The following is a 27,247-nucleotide window of genomic DNA, read 5'->3' as shown; positions in this document are numbered from 1 at the left end:
CTATTTTCTCAATCTTCAAGTTTACCCAAACCACAGTAAGGCAGAAAAGGGATTTCCTGGTCCTTGGAACTCTAAGCAAGTGTCTTAGCTAATATATTCAGCAGTGTTCTGCAGTCCTAAGAATATGTCACAGTCATTGTCATATCACTTGGGCACACGGTCACTCAGCTAAAAGGTGTTAGAGATATGAACTTAGTAACAGACAGCTGTTATTTTCCAAAGCAGCACAATGATTGGTCCAAGAATGTCAACAAGCTTACAACAGTCCCTCTGTTACTGCATCCCACTTCTCTTCCATAAGAATGTACCAGGACATCATTGCAGAATTTGGCCTTTGAAAGATTGTTTAGGGGCATTAACATACCTAGATGAACTGCTATGCTGAACAGTATGTCATTACAATGTCCTTATATTACTATATGCTATTTCAATAATACTTGTGTTAAGAAAATTGTAATGATACCTATCTGTACATAATCCCTTTTGAATGCCTTAACATTATATGTATAAACAAGCATATCTCTGACAAAGAGGACAGCATTTTGCAGTCCATTTATGCATAGAACTGCTACTAACATGAAAATGAATTCTGCTCACCAAGCATTTGCATCACTGGGTACAGAATCCTTTGAAAATTCGAAGTTAGTTTACCTTTTAGTATCAACTGCAGAAGGGTTGATGATGCATTAATTATACCAAAATGATCAGTGCAATTACTTCCTTGAACACCAGTACTGCTCACTCCACCTTTAATATAGACAATTCATTAAATCAGTTTATATTGTATTTGACTTGTTAGATTCCAATTAGCCAGTAATCATATCAAGAAAATATGATTCTGAAGTGTATTTAGTCTCTATAGTTTCTTTTATTAACAAAATATCTCTGTAATTATGGCTATATTCAGTCCAGAGCCCAGCAAAAAAGGTTTGGAAGGAATCATCAAGTCCAGTGTTTTTCTCAAGTTTTTAAATCTAACTTTGGGTGATTTTAAAAAAAAAAAAATGCATCAAACACAATGGTATGTTGACCTTTCCTGGCTTCCAGACCCCCACCCAGCTGCTCTCTCACTCCCCCTCCTCAACAGGACAGGGGGAGAAAATAAGATGGAAAAGCTCATGGGTTGAGATTAAGACAGTTTAATATGAAAAGCCAAAGCTCTGTATGCAAGCAAAGCAAAAAATGGAATTTATTCACTATTTCCCATAGACAGGCAGATACACAGCGACTTCCTGGAAAGCAGGGCCTCAGGATGCATAGCAGTTACTTGGGAAGACAAAGACCATAGCCGCTAATGTGCTCCCATCCTCTCCCTTAGCCCCAGGTTTTATTGCTGAGCATGATGTCATATGGTATGGAATAGCCATTTGGTAAGTTCAGGTCAGATGTCCCAGCTATGTCCTCTCCCAACCTCTTGCCCACCCCCAGCCTACTGGCCTTTGTGGGGAGGTGGGTTGGAGATACAGCCTTGGTGCTGTGGAAGCACTGCTCAGCAACAGCCAAACACTGGTGTGTTCTCAACAAATACTGTTTTAGCCACAAATGCAAGGCACAGCACCATACGGGCTACTATGAAGAAAGTGAACTCCATCCTATTGAGAAAAGATATGCGTAAACTACTGTAGATTTTTACTGATAAAACAGACAACAGAGATTGGCCCAGATTTTTAGCTTAAATTTTATGAAGGTAAGAAAGATTGCCTGCTTTCACAGGTGTTATTCTTATAAATGAAATAGTAAACAAAAAACTAATAAAATGGCAGTCTGGGCTCCTCACCAACACTCTTTTTGCTTCTTTATGCTGTTACCTGAGAGGATTTCCAGGCCTGCAAAAAAAAGCTCTGAAATGACATCACGAATTTCAATTTCATCAGGAACAGATGGAGCAGGACGCAACACGTGCCTGCTACTATCAGACAGAGCTTCCAAGATGGCAAGGAATTGAGCTGCGGCACCGTCAAACATTTCTGTCAGCAGCCGTTCAGTAGTAGTGCGAGGCCATGGCAACTAAGTAAAAAAAGGTAATGTAAGCCTTGGAATATCTAAACGAAGTTACAATAAAGCAAGATTTCTTTCACGTTTAAAACAGAAAATAATATACTGTAAAATATATTGTTGTTATAAATTCCATGCTTCAAAGGCACAGCAAAACCTCATGCTAAGCGGGTACAGTACTTAAGAAGTGCCATAATTTCATAGCAACCACATGCGCTGCTACATGGTATTTTACTCAGAAAACAATACAATAGAAATCAGGAGTGAGAGTATAAAGGCCAGTAGTTTAAAGCCACCCAGATCTCTCCTTATAATGATACAGACTTGCCCATAAGGATCTGAGTTCTACACAGTTTGCAGAAAATCAGAGAAAGATTAGGATACTCAGCACTGCAGTGAAAGCAAAACACTGTTATGTTCTCTCACTTGCACATTTCAAACAGCATAACATAAAAATACAAGACAGAACACACAAAAATATATTTGCACTATTGACAGATAAGAAATCGGAGATCTATATAAGAAAATATTTTAAAATTTTATTTCAGTGTTCTGTTTACATGGTTACCAAACCACTACCAGACATAAAGTACATCAGAGATACAGTACTTTATGTTGCTCATAATCCATAAACATTTCAGTTCTATTTATTTGGCACTTTCCCAAATAACAACACTTCAGATCAGTTTCTAGGCACATTTAACTAGACAAAAAATTTGGGAATTTCCTTCTCGCTTTGCTGAATCCACATCCTTTATTTTAGCTTCCAAATTAATACTTACAGACAAGCTCAGATGTGTACCTGATAAAAAAAAAAAACTGATCTGTTCAATAGTTGACAGCATTTAGAATATTAAAGCTAATGGGTTAGTTTTGTTTTCAAATAACTTACATAATGAGTAAGCCTCACCAATACTATAACTATCTGTCTTTTCCAAAGAAGAGGGACTATTTCTGCTGGGAGTATAGTAAAAGTAAAACCAAAAGATAGTTAATATTGGATACCGATGGAGCAGCTAATCCTGGAAACCATTTCCAGGCACTTGAAGGGCAACAAAACCATCCAGAGCCGTCATGGATTCATGAAGGGGAAGTCATGCTTAACCAACCTGATAAACTTCTATGTTGAAATTACTCGCCTGGTGGACAAGGAGAGAGCAGTGGGTATCTTCTACCTAAACTTCAGTAAGGCCTTTGAGACTGTCTTCCATAACCCTCAGGCAAGTTTGCAGATGACACAAAACTGAGAGGAGTGGCTGATATGCCAGAGAGTCATGCTGCCATCCAGAGGGACCTTGACAGGTTGAATGGAACCTCATGACATTCAACAAGCAGTGCAAGTCCTGCACCTGGGAAGGAACAAACCCATGCACCAGTACATGCTGGGGGGCCACCCAGCTGGAAAGCACCTTGGCAGAAAAGGACTTGGGGGTCCTGGTGGACACCAAGTTGAACATAAGCCAGCAATGTGCCCTTGCAGCCAAAAAGGCTGACAGTACCCTGGGCTGCATTAGGCAAAGTATTGCCAGCAGGTCAAGGGAGGGGATCCTTCCCCTCCACAGGTGAGGCCACACCTGGAGTACTGTGTCCAGTTCTGGGCTCCCCAGTGAGAGACACGGATATACTGGAGAGAGTCCAACGAAGGGCCTCGAAGATGTTTAAGGAACTGGAGCATCTCCCCTATAAAGAAATGCTGAGAGAGCTGGAACTGTTCAGCCTGGAGTTTTCTCAAGCTCAGCGGGGATCTCATCAATGTATACCTGAAAGGAGGGTGCAAAGAAGACAGAGCCAGGTGTGGTGTCCAGTGACAGGACTAGAGGCAATGGGCACAAACTGAAACACCTGAGGTTCCCTCTAAACATCACGAAACACTTTTTCACTTTGAGGGTGACTGAGTACTGGTACAGGTGTCCCAGAGAGTTGTGGAGTCTCCATCCTTGGAGATATTCAAAAGCCGACTGGACATGGTGCTGGGCAACCAGCTCTGTTGTGGCCCTGCTTGAGCAGAGCGTTTGGACCAGATGACCTTCAGAGGTCCCTTCCAACCTCAACCATTTTGTGATTCTGTGATGCATATTCTCCTAGCAAAATAACTCCAAAACAAATTTTATTTTTTTTTAATAAATCCTCATAATGATGTTCACAGACTAAAAAAGTTTCAAAACAAACTATACTTTTTTTTTAATATTTTGTGTCATTGTATTTAATATATCTTTTTCCCTACACTGTGGATTTGTCTTTATGACCCTAATCTAGGAATCAGATCTATGCAAGCAGAAAACAATATACATCAGATATATTCCAGGACAGGCTAAGCAAAAACTGCAGGTTTTGTTTAAATACCTCTATTAAAATGCAGAGCAGAATGGGCATGTAATTTACTACTACTAATATTTTTGCATAAGCATTGTCTTAGTCATGTTTAGAAAACAAACATTGCACTGATGCAAAAGAACCTCAAAGTGAAAGCTAACTTCAACTAAATAGATTAGACTAGCTTGTTTCCATTTTTTAGGGTGATTTAAGTACAAAAACAAACTCCTCTGCATACATACTGGAAGAGAAGGAAGAGCTTCAATTCTTTACTAGTCCAAGCATAATGTGCTCTGTAACATGCTGGACTGAGCTCCAAATGTAACTGTTCTACCTGTTATACTACATTGTACATGCTCTATAATTAAAAAAAGGAAATTGTTTTGAAAGTCAAAACATTAGGCAAAAATAAATGTCCCATATTTTCGCATTTACTTGACACTTAATAAACCTACAAAATAGTCTGAAATAATTATTAAAACAGTGCTTTCAGATTTTACATTGTTCAACAAATCTTGTAAAACTACAAAGGCATGTAGAAACAAATATGAAAATTCAATACTATTCCCCATTAAATAAGGTAATGAAAACTGTTGTAGCACATTTTAGAAGCAAAAGACTTTTGGCGGAGGACTTATGAACAGTGTAATTTCTAACAATATGTTGTTAACTTCTGGCATTCATAGAATCATGGAATCGTTTAGGGTGGAAAAGACCTTTAAGATCATCCAGTCCAACCATTCAGCTTCATCAGAGAGTCAGACACTGCAGAACAAAATCAATTACTGAAGATTTTTCAGGCTACTGGAGATTAGATATATGAGATTCCTGCTATGTGACGGACATAGGCTCTTAGTAACATGATGGGTGCCTGATGAGCAAACACCCTATTTGAAAGTATGCTGAGTTCCTAATATCCTAATTGTTCAGCAAGACTTTTAGATGATCATCACTCAGAAGTACTTGAGTCTTCCAGAATCAACTGACCTTGAGAAGCTTGACCGATACCATTACATTGCCAACCACACATACTTGAACATGTTGAGATTGGGCCCTGTCTTGGATAATGGGAAATTTCCAGTAAGTGAGGTTTGGAACAGATCAATTGTACTGACCACACAGCTGTTTAATATTAATTACAATTCAAGTCAATAATTTGAAACTGAAGTATCAGATAATCTTTTAAAAAGCTTTGATGAATAGCTTACGTAACAGAAGCATTCAATACAATCCGATCACATCCGTAACATATTGGTATAACTTCATTATAATTTTACTATTAACCATAAGCAGTATCAACTGAGCAATATCAGTTGCTTCTGATAAGTCTTTCTAATACAGCCAATTTTCTTTAAAAAAATCCAACATAACACAGACTAATGGCAAAGAAATAAATAAAAATGACATCAGTATTAAACAATTATTTAAGACAGAAAATACATCATTCTTATTTCAAATTCTTTGGCTTTTACTGTACCTACTGCAGTACAGCTTATCCCAAAGTATTTTATCAATAAATTAAATAATTACACATGAAAAAATCCAGATTTAACCTATTCGTTCAGCTCTAAATGTTTGAATCTCTTCTAGCATCAGATAAACTGTGGCAAAGAAGATAGACTCATAGAATCATAGAAACGTTTAGGTTGGAAAAGACCTTTAAGATCATCCAGTCCAACCATTAACCTACACTACCAAGTCCACACTAAACCAATCAAGGGTAGACTAGACTAAACCATGTCCCAAAGTGACACATCTACCCGTTTTTTGATCACTTCCAGGGATGGGGACTCCACCACCTCTCTGGGCAGCCTGTTCCAATGCTTGACTACCCTTTCAGTAAAGAAATTTTTCCTAATTTCCAACCTAAACCTCCCCTGGCGCAGCATGAGCCCATTTCCTCTCGTCCTATCGCTAATTACATGGGAGAAGAGACCAACACCCACCTCACTACAACCTCCTTTCAGGTAGTTGTAGAGAGTGATAAGGTCTCCCCTCAGCCTCCTCTTCTCTAGGCTAAACAACCCCAGTTCCCTCAGCCGCTCCTCATAAGGCCTGTGCTCCAGACCCTTCACCAGCCTTGTTGCCTTTCTCTGGACACGCTCCAGCACCTCAATGTCTTTCTTGCATTGAGGGGCCCAAAACTGGACACAGTATTCCAGGTGTGGCCTCACCAGCACCGAGTACAGGGGAACAATCACCTCCCTGCTCCTGCTGGCCACACTATTCCTGACACAAGCCAGGATACTGTTGGCCTTCTTGACCACCTGGGCACACTGCTGGCTCATGTTCAGCCGACTGTTGACCAACACCCCCAGGTCCTTTTCGGCCAGGCAGCTTTCCAGCCACTCTTCCCCAAGCCTGTAGCGTTGCATGGGGTTGTTGTGACCCAAGTGCAGGACCCGGCACTTAGCCTTGTTAAACCTCATACAGTTCGCCTCGGCCCATCGATCCAGCCTGTCCAGGTCCCCCTGCAGGGCCACCCTACCCTTGAGCAGATCGACACTCCCACCCAACTTGGTGTCATCTGCAAACTTACTGAGGGTGCACTCAATCCCCTCATCCAGATCATTGATAAAGATATTAACTAAGGCTGGCCCCAAAACTGAGCCCTGGGGAACACCACTTGTGACTGGTTGCCAGCTGGATTTAACTCTGTTTTTCTCTAATTCATGGTACCTTGCAGAAAAGTAAGTGGCCTTCAGAAACAACCTCTCAAGACTTACAAGAGTTCTCCAATGAAAGTACAAAATATTTAAAAACACAGTAGCTTTTTTCAAAGTACCCCTTTATCTTCACAGTCATTTAACACTGCAGGGCAAACTCAGGACTTCCATACACTTGGTACAAATTTGAACAAGATTTCTCTTATTTTTATTGCTAATATAATTGCTAAAGGAAAAAAATACTAGAAAAATCAGTATTTTCTAAAGTAGTAATTACTACATATTCCCTCTTTCAAGTTTTTCTGATTTTTAATAATAAATTGTTAGCTATGAAACTGAAAGAGTAAAACTTTCTTCTTATGAATAGCACCATGTGTATTAAGCAGAATTGTATCACATATTTACCACATGCAAATAGTAAACAAAAAGAGAAGGATTACACAAAATGTTAGACTTACATTTTGTGCTTCTTTCAGGCTAACTCTTAACTTAGGTCGAAAGTAGCTTTTTGGCTTTCTTCTGGATTCATATACTGCTCTCTTGAAAATCATTACTGACATCTGACACAAAGAAAAAAGTAAGTAAATAATGGTGTTATGTGTTCTGTTCATAGACATTGTAACTACTCTACCTGTTTATAACGAGTTGCAGAATGATACCTTTAGAGTGGCCTCTCTGAAAATCTTTTTTGCCCCTGAATTTTCCAGAGAAGAACTGATATTTTCTAATTGCTTCAGTTCATCAATTTTAATCAGACCACGGCGAGCAAATATCTGTCCAAAGTATTAAAAAAAAAAAAAATTATACTCTGTTTTCATGTTCTGTATGTTGGTAGTTAATTTTAGAATCATATCATTCTTGAATTCAGACAACTGCAAAGAGCTGCAATGAAAGCCAGGTCATGAACAACAATTGAAAAGGAAAGGAAAACCTTTGCAAAATACCTGCATGCATGGGGGCTGGCCAATACTTAATGCTAGAAGTCGATGACTATGATTATATTACAAAGTACTATTGCATTTAACGTTGAACTGATTACTCATTTACATGTAGAAACACACCTCCATTTTGCAGTTAAATTTTGGAATATGGGCAGAACTCTAAATACATATGATCTGATAATAAGCAGGACTATTTAAATAAATATTTATTTCCCATTTGATTGCATCTGAAATGCTATATATGGTAAATCAGGATACCTCTCCATGAATGCCGGCTTGACAATCAAAATAACACTGAGAAACTGCAGAATATAGGGTGGCTCTCCAAGTCAAGTAATGGACAGATAAGAGTGGAATGGATGATTCCATACATATACTGGCCCACAGTAAGTATTCCAGGACCTGTATTGAAGAAATCCAGTTTTAAACTGAATGCATTTTGAACTATATAAATATATGAAAGGACTCATACAAAGATCTATCCTCACCTGGTAGGACAAATTAAAAGGGGAAAAAAAAAAAATCACAGAAATTGTATTAATTTTTAACATGTTTTATTGACTACAAAGCATTCCTCCTGCATATTATTGTTTTTTTCCCATCTGAAACTGTGGTCAAGCATTGTATTTTAGTCTCCAAGCTACCTTAACCACTCCAGTTCGCTATAGACTTGCCACCAGACAGAAGTCCTGCCCTTCTCTCTCATCTGCTCTTATCTTGAGAGTTCTCCCTCTCCTTTGTGTCAGCTCTAGTGATTATTTTTTTCTGTGTTAGCTTTCAGCTAGATCAGCAAGCTTATTTGGGATGCAATGGAGTCTGCCTTCTTTGGTGACAGCCTGCACTTAGATTAATTTACAACCATGGAACTACACTATCAGCTCTTAACTTTAGGGCCAACATAGTCATTGCAGGAGTCTAATTTTAACAATTAGTCCTACTAAATTGATTGAACATTATCTTTCCCTTGTATTTTCTTTGGGTCAGCTGTTCCCTGAGGTACACAAAATATGCACAAACTTAGTTCTAAATTAAGTCAATATAGAGATTTTCTTTTTGTCTGAACTAAAAGAATCTGAAACGCCTATGATCAAGTCTTCTGTTTACTGTATAGTAAAAGCCTGAATACATTAAAGGAGGTGCTAAATCACTTCTGATTTCAGTAAAAGATGTTCAAAGAGAAAAAAAAATTTTGCTGCTCAATGAAAGATTAATATAACCAACAGATAAGAAAATATACTGCACCTAGGCTGAGCCAGACTCTGGTCAAGTTTTAGGAGAAAAAAGTAAAGCTAAGACCAGCAAAAATTACATTCATAGTTAAAAAGGCAGGGGGAAAGGCTAGGTTATTTTTATTAAGTATTTACAACTAAAAACGTAGCCACCAGGTGTCAGTACATTTCCACATTTTACAAAACAAAAGACCAATTGTTAGGTTCTGATAGTTGCCCCAAAAAAGCACCTAGAGCCCTCTGAAACAGTCTAACATACCCCAGCTCAAAGACCAGCAAGACATGCTGGGCTCCATTCCACAACTGAGGAAGGAGCAGAGTCATAAAGGCATGAGGGCTTCGAAATTGACTGTTCAGCAATCTAGACATTTTATTTCCTCATGACAAATTGCTGCTATTGGCAATGACAATGAAATAGATATGTCAGGGTATAGCGTTATGCAAAATACAGGTGCATTTTCTAATCTTCTGTAAATTAAATGTTTCTATTTATTTTGCCATACCTTAGCAGACTGACCTCTCATCATCAAATGCCTGCATATGGTGTAAATATGAATAGTACCTGCAAAAAGAAAATAAAATAAGTAAAAAACAGGTAAGTTCTATAATCCTACATGAAATTTGTTATGCTAACCAACTGAAACTTTTTCTTAATATCTGGGTTGTTATTTCCAGAGGCTGAAAAATAAACTAGTAACTTTTCTATAACTACTTTTAAATTAGAGAAGATGAAGCCATTAAATTCTTGGGTGACATTAGCTTCAAAAATACCTACACAATGAAGTAGTATCATAAAAGAATGAAATCTTAAAAATGCACTATACCAAATTTTTATTAAATAACTGATAGAGAGAAAAAAAATCTTATTTTTATCCCCAAATGCCAGCCTCTCTAATATTACCTCTCCTCACAGACCTTACCTTATGTGATTTTTTTTATTCTGTCATGGCACTGTCCTAGCAGACAACACCACTATTATGTGATATCAAGTTTGATAAGTGAAATGAAGAAAATTGATTGTGAATAGAATTCTCAAAAGCATCAAAGTGACTTACAAATAAAATCCTGTCAAAAATTTACTTAATTTAGGCTATGTCACAAAATTGCTTTTCAAAAACCAGCCCTAGAAGTATAAAAGACATTGCAGTTCTGGGGGAAGGGGGGGAAAGTCTATCCTTCTGTCTGTATGAATGTTCAGAAAGGGACACCTGTAGCAGTGGGAGGCATCATAATGTCAACTGTCATAGCTAGAAGGGTGTTATTATCCCAATAAGCAAGAATTGAGCAAGCATTAGCAAGATTTTTTTTTTGTCAGTCAAATTTGTAATGGAGGCACAAAATCTATTGCCAGAAATTGCGGAAAAATGCTCAGGAACTGGGAAAGATCTGAGTTATTGCCTAACATTTACTTCTAATCAGATTATTGGCTAGGCTTGGTATAGAGACCTGTCCCACACACAGGCAGTGGGACCTAAGAGTGGCAGGTGAGTATATTTTAATTTTAATTCTTCTCCCATAGCAACAGACAAACAAAAACCACACCTCAGAAGTAGGGCCTGAGGGCAACGGCAATCCCAGCAAAACAAAAAGATAAGAATTTTGACCAATTATAGCTCAAAGAAAGTAAATTTTCCAAAATTAAATTAAAACCACGTTATCTTCTCAACTTATATTGCAACAATTGACCATAGTAGAATGACTTAAAATAGTCTTTTGACTCTTGACTAAATAACATTGCCTTTCAAAGCAAAAATATACTGTTGTTATTCTTGAAATAAAAATCTGGATACACCATTCTCTGTGTATCTAGTTCATGGAAGTTCCATTTTTTTCTCATCTTTTTTCGTAATTGTCCTGGTTTCGGCTGGGATAGAGTTAATTTTCTTCCTAGTAGCTAGCATAGTGCTGTGTTTTGGATTTAGTAGGAGAAGAATGCTGATAACATGCTGATGTTTTTAGTTGTTGCTGAGTACTGCTTATGCTAGTCAAGGACTTTTCAGCTTCCCATGCTCTGCCAGGTGCACAAGAAACTGGGAGGGGGCACAGCCAGAACAGTTGATCCAAACTGACCAAAGGGCTATTCCATACCATATGACGTCATGCTCAGTATATAAAGTGGGGGGAGTTGGCCAGGGAGCAGCGATTGCTGCTTGGGAACTGTCTGGGTATCGGTCGGCGGGTGGTGAGCAATTGCATTGTGCATCACTTGCTTTGTATATTATTATTGTTATTATCATTATTATATTGTTATTATTATCATTACTATTTTACTTCATTTCAATTCTTAAACTGTTCTTATCTCAACCCAGGAGTGTTTTTTCACTCTTACTCCTCCAATTCTCTCCCCCATCCCACCGGGGCAGGGGGTGTGAGCGAGCGGTTGCGTGGTGCTTAGTTGCTGGCTGAGGCTAAACCACGACACTAATTCATGCATTTATAAGTAGCGCACTAAAATCATATGCAGAGATTCAAATTCGTAAATGTCATGTTATTTTTTAGAATAGTATTATCATTAACTCCAGCATTAAATATCATTTTAAAAAAATACAAAGATGTAATGTCATGGACAGACAAACATTTTCTACTCTTAGATCTGCAATCCTCTTTAAAAAAAAAATTAACACAAATATTTTATTGATAAAAAATCTTATTATTTTCTTTTTAATCAGGGTTCACTCAAAAAAATGCCCTTATTATGCTGTTAGATTTCATTTTATTAGTACACTCTAACCACAGCTACAATGAAAAAGCTATTACTTTTACAACAATCCATCTGAAAAAGGCACACTATGTAGAAACTTCAATTTAGAAATCCCTTATTTTAGGGAAAAAAAAACCCCAAACCAACTCTACTGCAGTTGAAGACTAACTAGAGATTTATTCATGACCCTTAGGTTGACCATAAAGAATATGTACAAAGTTTTCCTCCACAGGTTTGCTTAGCGAAGAAATGTAAATGGAAAGCCTGAGGTACCATTGTAGATAAGCCAACACAAATTCTCCTGAGGTAGAGCCACTTGCATAGTGAGTCGTAATGAGGACAAGACATTGAAACAAGTCTGCAGGGACCCTTCATTCTGGAGATTTCTGTCACTGCTGCAAACCATCTGATAAATGCAAACATTCCTCTCCTGCAAAGCATGGAACTAAAACATATGGAAACATGCAGAATTAATATATATAAATAAAATAGATGCCTATGTCAGTTTTTACATCAGCAAAGTACAACAAAATGGTGAGTATTAAAAGATCAAACACACCAGAAAAAAAAAATCAGAGTGACATTGAAATAAGAATTAGAACATGGAGAAAGTGCTAAAGCTTTAAGGTTGTTGTACCATTAGCCTGAGTAAGTTTCCACTGCGTCACAGGATGAAAATGCACCTAGTGCACTAGGGCTGCTGAAAGAGGCATAGGAAGAAAGGATAAACGAAGCATTAAACTGATATTCAAAGAATCTGGCTTTAATTCTTGGCTTCTCTGTAGATGTCCTCTGTAAATTAAGGCAAGTCCTAACTTTTCTGCACTTCTCTATCCATATCACAGATATCTTATTTCTCACTCTCATCTGTTACTTTTCTCTTCTACAGATGCATTGTTCCTTCTCTTCCTTGTAAAACCTAACATAATATGATCTCAGTCTTGTCTGGAGTACAGTATCATTTGAACAAACCAACATGTGAGAAAAGGAGCTAAGTGGGACACAGCCAGTCAGTAACTATCAACCTCTCAGAAGCCTACTAACCTGATAAATTTTGAATTTATACTATTTTTTGCAGTCAATTCTCTGAAACTGGAAGTTCCAAGCCCTGGAACTCCATTTCTGTGATTTTCTTAGTGTTAAATTAAAAAACAAAAGCTAGAAACTTTGCCACAGAAACTTGGCAAAAAATTTACATATAAAGCCTTTAGATGTAATCATCTGACACATTATCATTATCCATTTCCGATTGTAGAGATCATTGTCAAACTAGATTCCATATCTGAAAATGCAGGGATATCTCGGTGTCTAAAGGCCAAGTTATGGAACGAGCATTTTAGCATAGACTCATTATATCATCTGGCACTATGATTGGTTCAAGGTCTAGGCAGACATATAGAAAACAGGAGAAACTATCTCTGGAACTTCAAATTTATTTACAAAGCATTTTTTGAAAACCAAAATAAAATGGATTAACAGAGTCTTTGATCATATTCTCTCTAGGAAGCTGAACTACTTTTGAAAAACAAAAAATAACATGAACAGAGGATCTCTTCGATCATGACATCTGCTTCTAGCTTTTAGGCAAACTGTCTGCTTTTTTCTCCTCACTAAACACCTATTTACAATCTAACTCTGACTAGAGGAATATGAATTTGATTAGCTCAATACACAGGAGATGCCTATGATTTCCTTTTGTTGTTCTTGATCACAGAATAACTTGCATTACTTTACTTTGAAATATCGACCATGTACTGAAAATAAATCTTCTCAGCAAAGAACTACTTAAGATAAAATCTAACATGTTTTTAGCCTTCCCCCTAAACCTACTGAAACACTTCCTTCCATGGATAACAAATGATAAATTGCAAGCCCATACCTCAATAAGCAATTAACACAAAAGGATGCCAACATACTCTAGAGGTCACTCAGCTTCCCAGAGCTTAGAGCAGTTACGAAACTATTCAGCATTCTGCCTCTTTTTTTCAGGGTGAGCAAGTAAGCTACTGATACTAAGGCAATCCTGCTTTTTTACTGTCATGAGCTTTTTTTACATGTAGTATTTTTGTACGTTTATGGTACAAATTACAGACAATGTTTTAATTCTCTTGCACTCTGCCCAATTCTTAGATCACATTGTACAGAAATTTCTGCAACAATTGCAGGACAGTTATCAAATTTTGCCCGTATCCTGATTCTGACAGTGGCTAATAGCAACTATTTCAGAGCAAAAACTGCTGTAGACAGTTACAGAATAACTTGTTCAGATAAAATTGCCTTTTTAACATTAAATTAATAGTGGTTGGCTTATGCCACAAAAGCATAAGCACTTATATCCTCTTAAAAACATACACCAACTCTGGATGTTCATATTATACATTTGACTGTTAAATCTCAATAAAATCTCTATAGACAAACTATTAAAGATTAGTTATATTTAATAATTAATTAATATCAAGTACATTTGTGGAGGATAAAACAGGCTACTTACTTTGAATCTGTGAATGTCTTTGACCAAAAAAAACCCTGAAAACCTACCGTAAGTGCTGCATTTTTGTCTCTGAAACCATTTGGAAAAAAGGTGGATTTAAACTGATGTACATCATCTGTGGCATCATCAAGGTTTACAGAAATGAACTGCTGAAGGTATCTTCCATAGCACTGTAGAAGTGCCAACTTATATTCCTGAAAAGCAAGCAATATGTTATTTCTATAGTTTGTATATTACATTTCTATTTCTATAAAACATGTCATTTCCATTATCTTTACGTAAAAAGGTATCAGTGTGAAAGAGCAGCTAGAAGTAAAACACTGAAGTTCCATACAAATATTCAGCAATGTCATTTCTAATGTGAAAACTCTCAGCATATGAAAGGTTAAAGTACTTAAAACAAGAGCTTATGTTTTGGGAGTTTCTGTTTATTTTAATCATAAATATGACATATCCGAGAACAATTGTAAAGTATGGTGCTGGGCTAATGTAATAAACTCAAAGGGTTCCTGGAATGTCTTGCACCTTTGCAACAGTAATGATAACAATACTACATTTCTGAGAAACGTACTTCATAATGTAGAATTTTATAAACAATATACAAACATCACCACTTCCCTCTCCCCTGTTTGCCTGATGCCAAAGCCCTTTTTTTATAAAAGCAGAGAAAAAGAATAAGAGGAAGAATAAGATGCACTAAAAGAGAATAAAACAAGTGACAACTGGAATTTACATATGGCCAAGAAGTCAGCATTAATAGACCTGAAAATTGCCACTGGTTCTTTAAGAACTGTTAACAAACAGGATGTTGAGCTTTATGTCTCATTCAAAACAGAGCTCCCCAGCAGCATGTTGAACCACTCTATCATGCTGAGACTATGGCTCTGACTCAGATGTGGAAGTGCCATTTACTGAATCACCTCCACCACTTCCTGCAGCAAAGATTATTTAGAGGTTTCTCTACCAACTTGGCTAATTCTAGCACACACACACACCAGTCATGATAAATTCTGGGGAAAAAGTAACTAATTTGTATTTGTAAAAATGATCCTTTAATCTTTAATCACAGAAAATTCAGAAGTATTTCCTTGCACCCACTTTTTTCAATATAAATTCCTACCACCATGGTAACAGCCTGAATTTTTAACCATCTGAGGAGTCTAACTCATGTGGCCCTATTGTCCTCTTTGCTGTGTGAAAGCAGCAGCCATACACAGAGACTTTTACTTTCCATGGACAGCTATGCACAGTTGGTCACTTGTGTAATCTAATACATAGATTCAGGCTGTGATAAAATCTGAAGTTATGGATCAGAATCCCATTAAGCTAGTTACTAATACATAGCAAAAAGGTAATTTCTCTCCCAAACAGTTTAAAATATATGTATAAGACCAGAGATAACAGGCGGATACAGGCAGAGAGGGAAGGGAAAAAAATGAGTCAGTATTGATCAGTATGATGACTAATGGGCTAATTTCCAGATATATGACATAATGAATTTAGGTGTGTCCTAAAAGATACATAGCAGATGTATAATAGAAAGGAATCTAAAGTGAGAAGGCACTAAAAAAATAGCAGGACAGAAGATTAAGCTGGTGCTTATCCACTGACTAGTCATATTCAATAATCAATTTTAAAGACTATGTATCATTAAATATTATATAACATAAAAGTGGCTTAAAATTCAACCAGGAGTTGAATTTTTCAACTAGGAGTCAAGAGGGGTACGTATGGAATAGGGTCTACCCCACCTATCACAGAGCTTGGTGCTACACCACATTTTTGTTTCCAGTAAGGCAACACATTTGTAACTAACATCCATCACATATTTTTTCTTCCTATTTTCTCCAGGGAAAAAAATGGATACAATGAAAACTACATTTGTAAAGTCAAAGAAACACAGTTAAAAATCGGAGTTCCAAAGAGAGCTCATTTCAAAATGGCCAGCAAAACAACTTTTTCTACAAGATTGCTAACTTTACCTTTACTGTAGAAAACCACATTACATGAGAGGATTGAAGTTGCAAGCAGAGGTCTTTACTCAGAATTCTGGATTATTTTTAGGCAATCTAGGGCCTGTTCATTAAGGACCTTGAACATAAGGACCAAATTACCACATTTGAGCTGTGCTATGGGAAGCCAATGCAAAGTACACAGAGCAGGGTTTGATACTTTTGAAATAACTTCTTACTGAGTATACTGTGAAAGCAGGAGTTCCCAAGTACTAAAAGCTTCATGCAATATTCCAAGCAATTCCTAGGGCCCAGAAGCTATGAAAACTTGAGGAAAACATGAACATGGAAAAACAGTGAATGAAATTGGTTCGGCAGTGAAGGGGCTATTAATAAATGTAGTTATTGACGTTTCCTTAAGATTTTCTATGAGTATTCCTAAACTTATACCATGAGCCTATACCTTCAGTTATAATGGCCCCACAGCTATGGACTCTTCTATATGCCTTCTTCAACCTACCAGTGAGTATTGACATTCAGCTTCAGCTTGCTGCTCTTTATTCAGGAGACAAGACACTTTTGTGGAATTCTTTAGGGCAGAGGCAGTGAAGGATATATAAGACTTTGTAACATCTCCATGATACTCATACCTTTGCCCAGTTCTGTGGAAAAGCTCACCTAATAGCCATATATAAATGCTTTCCATAAATAGCATAAATAGCATTTATCCTTGCTGGATTCCATAAGCAAAGGATATACTAGTGGAAGAACAGTTTCATTGGATGTGTCCCTCCAACAGATGGCCCATCAAACTATCTTGATACATTATATCTTGCTACATTTTCTAATCTTAATGATTCCTAGTTTTTACTTTCATTATAAATAATCCTGCCACCAAGCCAGGAAACATGAAATTTCTACTCTACCCTTAATTGGTTTAGGGGTGGACTTGGTAATGTTAGGTTAATGGTTGGACTGAATGATCTTAAAGGTCTTTTCCAACCTAAACGATTCTATGATTCTATGATTCCTCCTGGAAACTATGCTAAGGCACATGGAAAGTAAGGAGGTGATTGGTGACAGCCAACATGGTTTCACTAAGGGTAAATTGTGCCTGACAAATTTGGTGGCCTTCGACAATGGGTTTACAGCATTGGTGGATAAGGGAAGAGCAACTGGCGTCATCTACCTGCATTTGTGTGAAGCATCTGACACTGTCCCCGCACGACATCTTTGTCTCTAAATTGAAGAGACATGGATTTGACAGACAGACCACTCAGTGGATAAGGAATTGGCTGGATGGTTGCACTCAAAGAGTTGTGGTCAATGGCTCGATATCCAAGAGGAGAGCAGTGATGAGTGGCGTTCCTCAGGGATCAGTATTGGGACTGGCGCTGTTTAACAACTTTGTCAGTGACATGGACAGTGGGATTGAGTGCACCTTCAGCAAGTTTGCCGACAACACCAAGCTGTGTGGTGTGGTCGACATGCCGGAGGGAAGGGATGCCATCCAGAGGGACCTTGACAGGCTTGAGAGGTGGGCCTGTGTGAACCTCGTGAAGTTCAACAAGGCCAACTGCAAGGTCATGCACATGGGTTGGGGCAATCCCAAGCACAAATACAGGCTGAGCAGAGAATGGATTGAGAGCAGCCCTGAGGAGAAGGACTTGGGAGTGTTGGTTGATGAGAAGCTCAACATGAGCCGGCAATGTGCACTTGCAGCCCAGAAAGCCAACCGTATCCTGGGCTGCATCAAAAGAAGCATGACCAGCAGGCCAAGGGAGGTGATTCTGCCCCTCTGCTCTGTTCTCATGAGACCCCACCTGGAGTACTGTGTTCAGCTCTGGGCCCCCCAACATGAGAAGGACATGGACCTGTTGGAGCAAGTCTGGCGGAGGGCCATGAAAATGATCAGAGGGCTGGAGCATCTCTCCTATGAAGAAAGGCTGAGAGAGTTGGGATTGTTCAGCCTGGAGAAGAGAAGGCTCTGGGGAGACTTTATAGCAGCCTTCCAGTACCTGAAGGGGGCCTACACTAAAGCTGGAGAGGGACTCTTTACAAGGGCATGTAGTGACAGACAAGGGGCAATGTCTTTAAAGTGAAAGACGGTAGATTTAGATTAGATATAGGAAAGAAATTCTTCACTATGAGGGTGGTGAGGCACTGGAAGAGGTTGCCCAGAGAAGTTGTGGATGCCCCATCCCTGGAAATATTCAAGGCTGGGTTGGATGGGGCTTTGAGCAACCTGGTCTGGTGGGAGGTGCCCCTGACCATGGCTGGGTTGGAACTAGATGATCTTTAAGGTCCCTTCCAACCCAAATCATTCTATGATTCTATGATTTCCAATTATGCTCTCTTGTTTTCTAGGTGAAAAGAGGGAAGCTAATCATGTCATATGCTGCAAAGAGTGAAAAAGGGCGAATACGGGTAACAATGGGCATTTAACTGCTTTCCTACTGCAAAAGTCAATAGAAAGTTCTTAAAAATCATTTTCAGTTTAAACACAATGTCAGTTATCTGTTTTTCTTTTTGGGGGGGGGGGAGGATTAAAATTTAATACTCCTATTCTGAAAAAAATACAAAATTGCTTTAATCTAATTTTTTATTCCCATTATGTTCAAAAATTAAGTAGAAGTTAGAGAAAACTTTCCAAAAGCATGGAAGAATTCTACTAATAAATTATAGACTTTCACTAACTTTTGTGCTATAAATATAATTTTTCTGTTACAATCAATTTTTTAGAAGACTAATATCAAAAATCTGTGTCTGAAATAGGCCTGAAAGACTGAAGAACATAGTTAAAATGTATACTTGACTGTCTCATAACACAGACACACTAAATAGCCAGAGTTTTAAACTAGGAAAGTATTACTGACCAAGTAAATACCTTCTAATATGTTCCTGGCAAAAAGTAGAAACCTCCATCAACGGATCATTACAAACACAGAATCACACTAAGCAGATAGCATCTCTTTAGGAGCTGTCCCTTACTCTAAATTACTCTAAATTATGCTAGTTCTCTACAACCTTTAAGTGTATTCTCTCAAGAAACCTTTCAAGTACTGAACCTTTATAATAAATTAACCTATAACTCTGTAATCCTTCAGTATGTCTGCTTCATAACTGTGTCACTCGGGACCACACACCCTTATTCTATCCTAAAAGGAATGACTTACAACTAGCTTTCAACTGTATATCTTTGAGATGCTTCTGAGTGTTGTTTAGTAATTACCCTTGAAAGTCCCAGACTTTCAGATCCCAGTGATCTTCTGACACAAATATCACTGAGGTAACGAGTGGCATGCCTTTGAGGGTTTTTCCCAGCAGACACAAAGGACAAATATTATATAAGAATATAACATAAAACCAGCTTTACTGAGAGTCAGACCAATAGTTACTAGCCCGGTATACCATCTCCAACAGTAGCCAGTAACAGATTACTAGGTAAGAGTATAAAAGTAGAGTTATCAGGTAGTGAAACATCCCCCAAATACTCTCAGGTCTTCAAAAATCTATCTCCTGAATCTTTTTTACTTGCGATTTACCTTTTTGGAGGAGACCAGAAGTGCACACAGAATGCAAGACGCAGGAGCACCATCGATACACATAGTTGTATAATGTGTAATTGCACTCTGTTTTTTATTCTCTGTTCCCCTGCTGATAATTTTTTGCATTCACTTTTGGTTAACTGATCACTGAGTTGACATTTCAGTGGAACAAACCACCACTGCTCCATCATTGTCAGTTTGTACTGAAGCAGTGTCTAGAGGCACATCAGATATTGTACTCTACTGTGTTGAAACTTCAAGCAAATATTGAAGAATGATTTGGGGGTGTTTAAAAAGGCAACAGGTACAGAGGAAATACATACATAGAAAATTTATTATAGAAATCTATATTTTCTATATATGCAAGAGATACAAAACTCTCACTGGAATTATTTTGTAAAAGATTTTGCTACTTTCTAAATAGCTTCCAGTAAAATATGATTAAAAATTAAAGTAGCACAGAAACATAATGAAACAAAGACTGTGACTGAGCCTTTTCTGTTTCCATATGACTTACTTTGATCTGAGCAAGGGAATCGCCAACTTTCAGAAGTTTTTCATTGTAATACCACTCTGGCAGTCGAGGCTTATACTTGATCCAAATATTAAACAAAGTATTTGCTCTAAAAAAAAATACAGGAGAAAATGTTTCAGATTAAACTGGCAGTAGACCTGTCATAACAAGTAAACAAATCAGGAAAACTTCAAATTGTGAAAACCCCTTTCTTCCAAATCTATTTGGACCTCTATGTATTTCAAAACAAGTGCTTATTAAAACTGGATTTAACAAGCAGCCAAGGATATTTCTGGGTTTCATTTCTGTCACCAGTTTTTATCACACATTTAAAATGTGATGAATTTTCTCCTGTGTAAATTCTCATTTAAATGTCTTAGTATTAATCCCTTTGCATTGTTCAAATATGGTCACAAGTGGAAAATCTGTCCCACCTTTCAGCTAGGATTTGAGAGGTTCTGTTTGAAGAAACAATTTGATATTTAAAGAAACTCAATGGATTACAGCTCACAGCAATTATTGGACTGGAAACTACAAATGGAAAAAAGCAGGAAAAAAGATCCCAAAATAACAATGCATGTCAGGTAGCAGCAAACTTAGGAACTGGTAGGCATGGAATAAACCATAAAGCTATAGAGTATATACAGCTACAGTACCTAAAGCTATAGAGCTCATATATATACAGCTATACCATGAATCACAAAAGAAGAAAGTCATTAGAAAGCCTCTAGGATGAACTGCATTTGGCATGAAATGTTCAGGAATTTTAAATCATAAATGGTAGGATTCAGAAAGAAGCAAATGACACATTTGTTAAAATAGAAAGGATTTTATGGCAATAGTTGCAATGCTCTTCTGTTGCCTCTGCCTGTTATTTTAGCCACAGCTGTCATCAAGGATGACTTTGTGTAACAAATTACTTATTTGGCTGAACCAGCAAGCCTCCCATAAACAGTAACCGGCTCTATGCAGTTTGCCTCCTCTACAGAGGAACTGACTACATCACACCAATATTATAGTCCCTACTGATTGCTGTTTGATGGGTTAGTGTGTTCATGTGTACAACCTTTCCACCCTAGTCTTCTTTAAAAAAGCTATATTCAAACTGGAAAACAATGATTGATCAGACAGACCAATAATAAGCACAAGGATTTTTCAGAAAAGAATCCTGTTACCAAATTATTAATAGTATTGACAGTGTTGCATCTCTTACTTTTATTCTCTTAACAAATCACTTGTACAGAAACCTCAGCAAAGAGTGCCTTGTGAAACCACAACATCTAAATTATTCATATGTAGCAACTTATGAGGAAGGAAAACAACTGAAAAGAGAGAAATTAATGTTTGAAAATAACCTTCTAGCTGAATTCTCACATGTAAACCTTGTGCTAACTGGTGTGAGGTAGCTGGAACTTTTCAATCTCTTAAAACAGTGATGGTAGACTAGAATGCAAGATGCTTTCTTAAGCTTTTTCTGACATTCATGATCTTAGAATCCATTCTCACAGTCTCCCAGACAGCTCTTCATTTCAGCTTATAAGAAGATTCCCAATAAAAAAAGCACAGTAAGTAACATCATTTTTTCCACACAGAAAGCTGTGAGGCAAGCCACCTTCACATTTCAAGGTGAAACAGATGGCTGTATGAGAAACCTGTCAAAATGATCTTTACACCAAAGCATTACAACAATCACAATCCTTTTTTTCTACAAGTATCATCTCAGCACAATTCTCAGTTCTTGAAAGTAAACAGCAAAGAAATAAGTAGGGCATTCTAGAGATGCATCCTAAAGGAAAAGGGCAGTAACAGCACAAACTAGGCCAAAAGCAACAATCTGAATAAAATGTTCTAGGGCATTATGTTTTTAAAGGAAACCATAGCCCAGTCTAATGAAGAGCATTTTCTAAATGGGGAATGAGTCCCTTGTGGTCTATCCATAAACAGTTAACAGTCTGGGTGGCTACTCACTTACACTGAGAGAAGTATCCCACTCCAGTTAGTAGGGATAAATCTGCAAAGAGGCTCCAAGAGCAAAGGAATCTGTCAGGCATCTGAGCAGAGTTCCCTTGGACTGTCAAGGGAAGAAGCTTAGGAAAAGACTTCCAGAGTCCAAGAGGCTTGATGGATACTACTGGTGGGGAGGGAGAAAGAAGGAAAAAAGAAACTGTAATTATCAGGTTGCAAGGCTGTAAAGTAACTGATAGTAAGAATGACTATGGATAAAACTCTGGAAGGTGAGACTAATAAGCTTCCTTACGACTGATCAGTGGAAAGTCCCCAGTGAAGGCTGTCTTCATTTTTTGTTTTGAATGCTCTTATTAACACGAGATTCTTAGATGTAATAAACGAGTAACAAATTTGTAATAAACTAGTTTAGTAAAGTAGTGACAAATCTGACTAGACTTTCCACTTCAATAGGATGATTAAGGTAAACTCTATCTGCTACAATGCCATGACTAGTTAGTGAGTTCACCACACAGGAATGTTTCTCTGACACAGACAAAGGAGGAGAGTGAGACACTTCCCAAACAGCTCATCAGCCTTTCCTTTAAACAGGCTGTAGGACACCAGAATAACAAGTTAAGCAAGTGAATTCTTAAAAAAAACCTGGGCTGTCAGAGCTCAGAGGTGAAGTTTCTTCATTTCCAACCACTCTATGAATAATAAAAAAAATTTTCCCTAAGGTCAACCCATAATAGTGTGCACAGGGTAAGGCCCACATGGCTACACTTCCGGGCAAAAAGTCTTTACTACAGGTAGTAAAGGATTCTCTGATACTGATCAAAAGATGCCTTATTAAATAAGCGTGGCTAAGCCACACAACATGAGATAAAATCAATAGTTCAAGGTAATCCTTTTATGGCCCCATTACCAAGAGAAATTGGGTAAAACAACTTCTCATTTAGTTGAGGGAAAAATACTTTTGATTGCTACTTCTCTGATTGAAAATATTCATGATTCCAGTACAGGGCAGGTCCTCAGTAATTTTTGTTTCTTACATTAGAACACTGTAAGCGGCTAAATTTTGACCTTACTGTTGACTTATCAATACCAAAAGCTGACAGCCTTGGAGGAATGAAGCTGACAACTTTATTTTTCTAAACTGAACATAGCTGCCATGTGGAAGCTGGTTTTCTTGCTTCTCTAATAACAAAACCACTTTGATCTCAACCCCTGCCAGGAAAACTAGCTTGACAAATGACATAGCAAGAAGTCTTTAGAGCATTTAGGAAAGCATCTGTAATAGCCATTACCTTCAGAAATTCTTAAGAAAAACTAAACTAAGGCTGGTTCTGCAACGCTCCAACTTCGAGTTATCAAACAATGAGAGGCAAGGGAGAAACAACCCTGAAATTTCATAATCACAAATAAATATCCATGACTTTGCTAGCTGCTTGAACATATGCTAACAATCAGAATTCCAGCCTTCTACCTCTGTACCACCCCTATACAAATGAAGAATGCTGGAGGATGCAGAGCTACTGGGAGCTTCATGTTACACAATGTTCTCAATGCCCTGGATTTTTCATAGAATCATAGAATCATTTAGGTTGGAAAAGACCTTTAAGATCATCCAGTCCAACCATTAACCTAACGCTACCAAGTCCACCACTAAACCAATTAAGGGTAGAGTAGCAATTTCATGTTTCCTGGCTTGGTGGCGGGATTATTTATAATGAAAGTAAAAACTAGGAATCATTAAGATTGGATAGGATCTCTAAGATCATCAGTCCAATCATCAACCCAACACCACCATGTAGGCATGTTGGTGCCCACATATTAAACCATGTCCCAGAGTGCCACGTCTACCTGTTTTTTGAACACTTCCAGGGACGGTGACTCCACCACCTCTCTGGGCAGCCTGTTCCAATACTTGACTACCCTTTCCGTGAAGAAATTTTTCCTAATTTCCAACCTAAACCTCCCATGGTGCAGCTTGAGCCCATTTCCTCTTGCCCTATTGCTAGCTACTTGGGAGAAGAGACCAACACACACCTGGATACAACCTCCTTTCAGGTAGCTGTAGAGAGTAGTCTCCCCTCAGCCTCTTCTTCTCTAGGCTAAACAACCCCAGTTCCCTCAGCCGCTCCTCATAAGACCTGTGCTCCAGACCCTTCACCAGCTTCGTTGCCCTTCTCTGAACACGCTCCAGCACCTCAATGTCTTTCTTGTATTGAGGGGCCCAAAACTGCACACAGTATTCCACGTGTGGCCTCGAATGGATCATCACTACCAGTGACTTCTGGGATGAAGAACCAGGTAGCATTAGTCCTCATCTCCATGATGAATGCTGCAGAATTCTTTGGATGAAAAAATGCTCTCATGCCAACTGAGATATGTGTGGGCATGGGTCACATCTACAAAATACCCGTTTGAAAAAGACAGAGCCCACTCAGATCAAAATATTCCAGAAGGTAAAGAAAGGCTTAGAGACACTGTTCATAAAAACTGATAACTTGGCATGACATTTGCAAATAGATCAGATTCTGCATGCCCAGGTCCCAACCAGAAGATACAATGAATGTGAAGATACAATGAATGTGGTCATTATCAGTAATTTTGGTGGTGTCTGAAACAACTGAGTGGTGTTCCTTCCTCTAAGGGGCCTAGAGAGGATAACTTTCAAATTAAGAATACTGATCAGCTAAAGTAAAAAAAGGTCTGAAGCTATAAATGAAAGGCTTAAAAATAGCAAAGCACTGAAATCAGCTGCTGAGGCAATACAAAAAGCCAACATACTGAGATTCAAAACACTAGAGGCAAAAGCCTGGAGACTGATACCTGCATGATAGATCTAGGCCTAGACATGAGGATGAACATAGCACATGAACAAATCAGAAATCCAGATGGCTTAGAAAAGGCAAGACAAATGCCAGGCAGCAGAATCTGAGTACCTCCTGAAAATGTATACAGCTCTTTCAGAGAAGGGTCGTTTGTGGACTACATCTAGGAAAGTACCAAGTGAAATACATAAGGGTAGAAGCTGCAGGTGAGTGATAAGCTAACCACCCTGTATCCTAACTTCTGTGCTGTTTTTGAATGAAATTTTGATAACCTGGAAAACCTTCATTTTTTATATTAAAGACCTGTAAATTTAGAATAGAACACTGCTCAGATAATAATGACAGAAAATCAGCCATTTACCTTAAAAGAAGCAGTTGAACTTTTATCTCATAATGTACCTCAATGCAGTAGAGCTACATGAGAAATGCACAGTCTGTAAAAGACATATGCATGAACTATGAATCATACACTGATTCCAGTTGCTCTGTCTTAACTGCATTACAAAGTCTGGATTTATGCATGCCCACAGATATGCATGTATGCGAGCAAACAAATATGCACAATTATACTTGCCATATGCTCTGCCTGCATCTATGGGTATAAAAATATACCAACGTAGACACAGACATATGCACAAAAAGAGCTGTGCGGTGTTATCCTCATGTAGCCCTACTGTGAGCGCATCTTTTTGAGGTGCCCACACGCATTCACCCTCGCACGCAGTAGCACATGCTGGTGGGCTGCCAGTTGCTCCAGCACTGTGAAGGGATTTTCCTACCGGAAAGCTCAGGCAGCTCTGTTACAGCCAACAGCGGTGCTGCCAACTTCCACACCACCTTGTGCTTTTTCCCTAAAGCATGAGCTTCTAGGAAGTGCTAAAAAAGGAGGTGTTCAGATTTGGGGGGGGGGGGGACGGACGGACGGATTGCCGGTGTTTTGGCGCGCAGCTGGAGATGCTGACCCAGGAGAACAACCTCCTGGCTGGCTCCCAGGCCAGGGGGAGCGGCAGGGAAGCGGCTCCCAGGCCTGTGGGATGCGGCGGGCGTGAGGAGGGAGCCGGGAAGGAGGGAAGGGGCCGGGAGGGCGCCGCGGCGGTGGCCGGCGGGCCGGGAAGGGCCGGCCGAGAGCCGCCGGGAAGCGGCGCGGAAAGCTCCCGTGAGGCGGCCGAGGGGAAGCGGCTGGAGGGGGGGTTTGAGGCAGGGGCAGGCGGGAACGGCAAGTGGCTCCCGGAGCGGGTGGCGACGCGGAGACGACGCGGGGCGGCGGCGCAGCCCCTACCCGCGGCGGTGCAGGTCGTGCTGCTGCGGCTTGGCCTCCCCCGCGCCTCCCAGCCGCCGCAGGAAGCCCAGGACGTCCCGCAGCTCGGCCTCGAAGCTGTCTACCACCGGGTTGCCCGGCGCCACGGCCCCGAAGAAAGCGGCCGGCGGGGGCTGCGGGACCGAGGCGGGGAGCGACGGCCCGGCGGGCTCCGCCATGCTCCGGCCCGGCCGCGGCGGGAACGCGCCGGCGTCGCCGGGCAACGGCCCCGGGCAACGGCCCCGGGCAACGGCCCCGGGCAACGGCCCCGCGCAACGGCCCGGCGGGGCGCGCAGGGGCGGCCGCCCAGGCCCCAGGGGCCCGGCTACGGCGCTGACAGCTCCCCGCTGACCGCCCCCCGCTCCAGGAGGGGCGGCCGGGGGATGAAAGCTGCCTTCACCCCCTGGGGAAGGGCTCTTCGGCTCGGGGGTCGGGTGGTAGCCCCCCACCCCCCTGGGGCGGGGGGTGCAGCGAGGGGTCTTGCGCGGCCGGAGGGGTACGAGCCGTGAGTCCTCGCACCTCTCCCCAGCAGGTGAAAGCGCCTTTTTCTCTCCCTGAGGCTACACATCGCCAAAGAGGTAGCTGAAGAAGCTTCAGCGGGCACGGTGCGCCGGGGCAGCAGTATCGAGGTGGTTTGCCGTGCGAAGGCTGCGGGAGGAAGCTTGGACAAGGCCAGGAGGTACCTTATGGGACGTTTTTTGTAATAACGTGTTTCATCAGGCATGTCTGAGCCTGCCAACTGCACGACTACAGATAAAAGAAGAACGTGTGCTAACCCTCTAAAACGGTTATATCTGTCTGTTAAAAAGAAGGTGG

General features: G+C 39.7%; 1 protein-coding gene across 1 annotated transcript in view; it reads right to left on the bottom strand.

Annotated features, from left to right (window-relative positions):
- CFAP54 (cilia and flagella associated protein 54) overlaps positions 1-26,610 on the bottom strand; it is a 125,849-nt gene extending 99,239 nt beyond the window's left edge. Inside the window, 10 exon segments of the mRNA XM_075720768.1 lie at positions 652-747; positions 1,809-2,007; positions 7,433-7,534; positions 7,634-7,747; positions 8,174-8,317; positions 9,648-9,706; positions 12,119-12,290; positions 14,384-14,530; positions 20,354-20,459; positions 26,414-26,610. Coding sequence (XP_075576883.1) covers positions 652-747; positions 1,809-2,007; positions 7,433-7,534; positions 7,634-7,747; positions 8,174-8,317; positions 9,648-9,706; positions 12,119-12,290; positions 14,384-14,530; positions 20,354-20,459; positions 26,414-26,610 — 1,336 coding nt within the window.
- Between the last annotated feature and the right edge of the window lie 637 nt (positions 26,611-27,247).

Source organism: Pelecanus crispus, chromosome 1 (genome assembly GCF_030463565.1).
Source record: "Pelecanus crispus isolate bPelCri1 chromosome 1, bPelCri1.pri, whole genome shotgun sequence".
Classification (NCBI taxonomy): Eukaryota; Metazoa; Chordata; class Aves; order Pelecaniformes; family Pelecanidae; genus Pelecanus; species Pelecanus crispus.
Note: the sequence above shows the minus strand (reverse complement) of the source record. Positions and strands in the feature narration are given on the sequence as shown.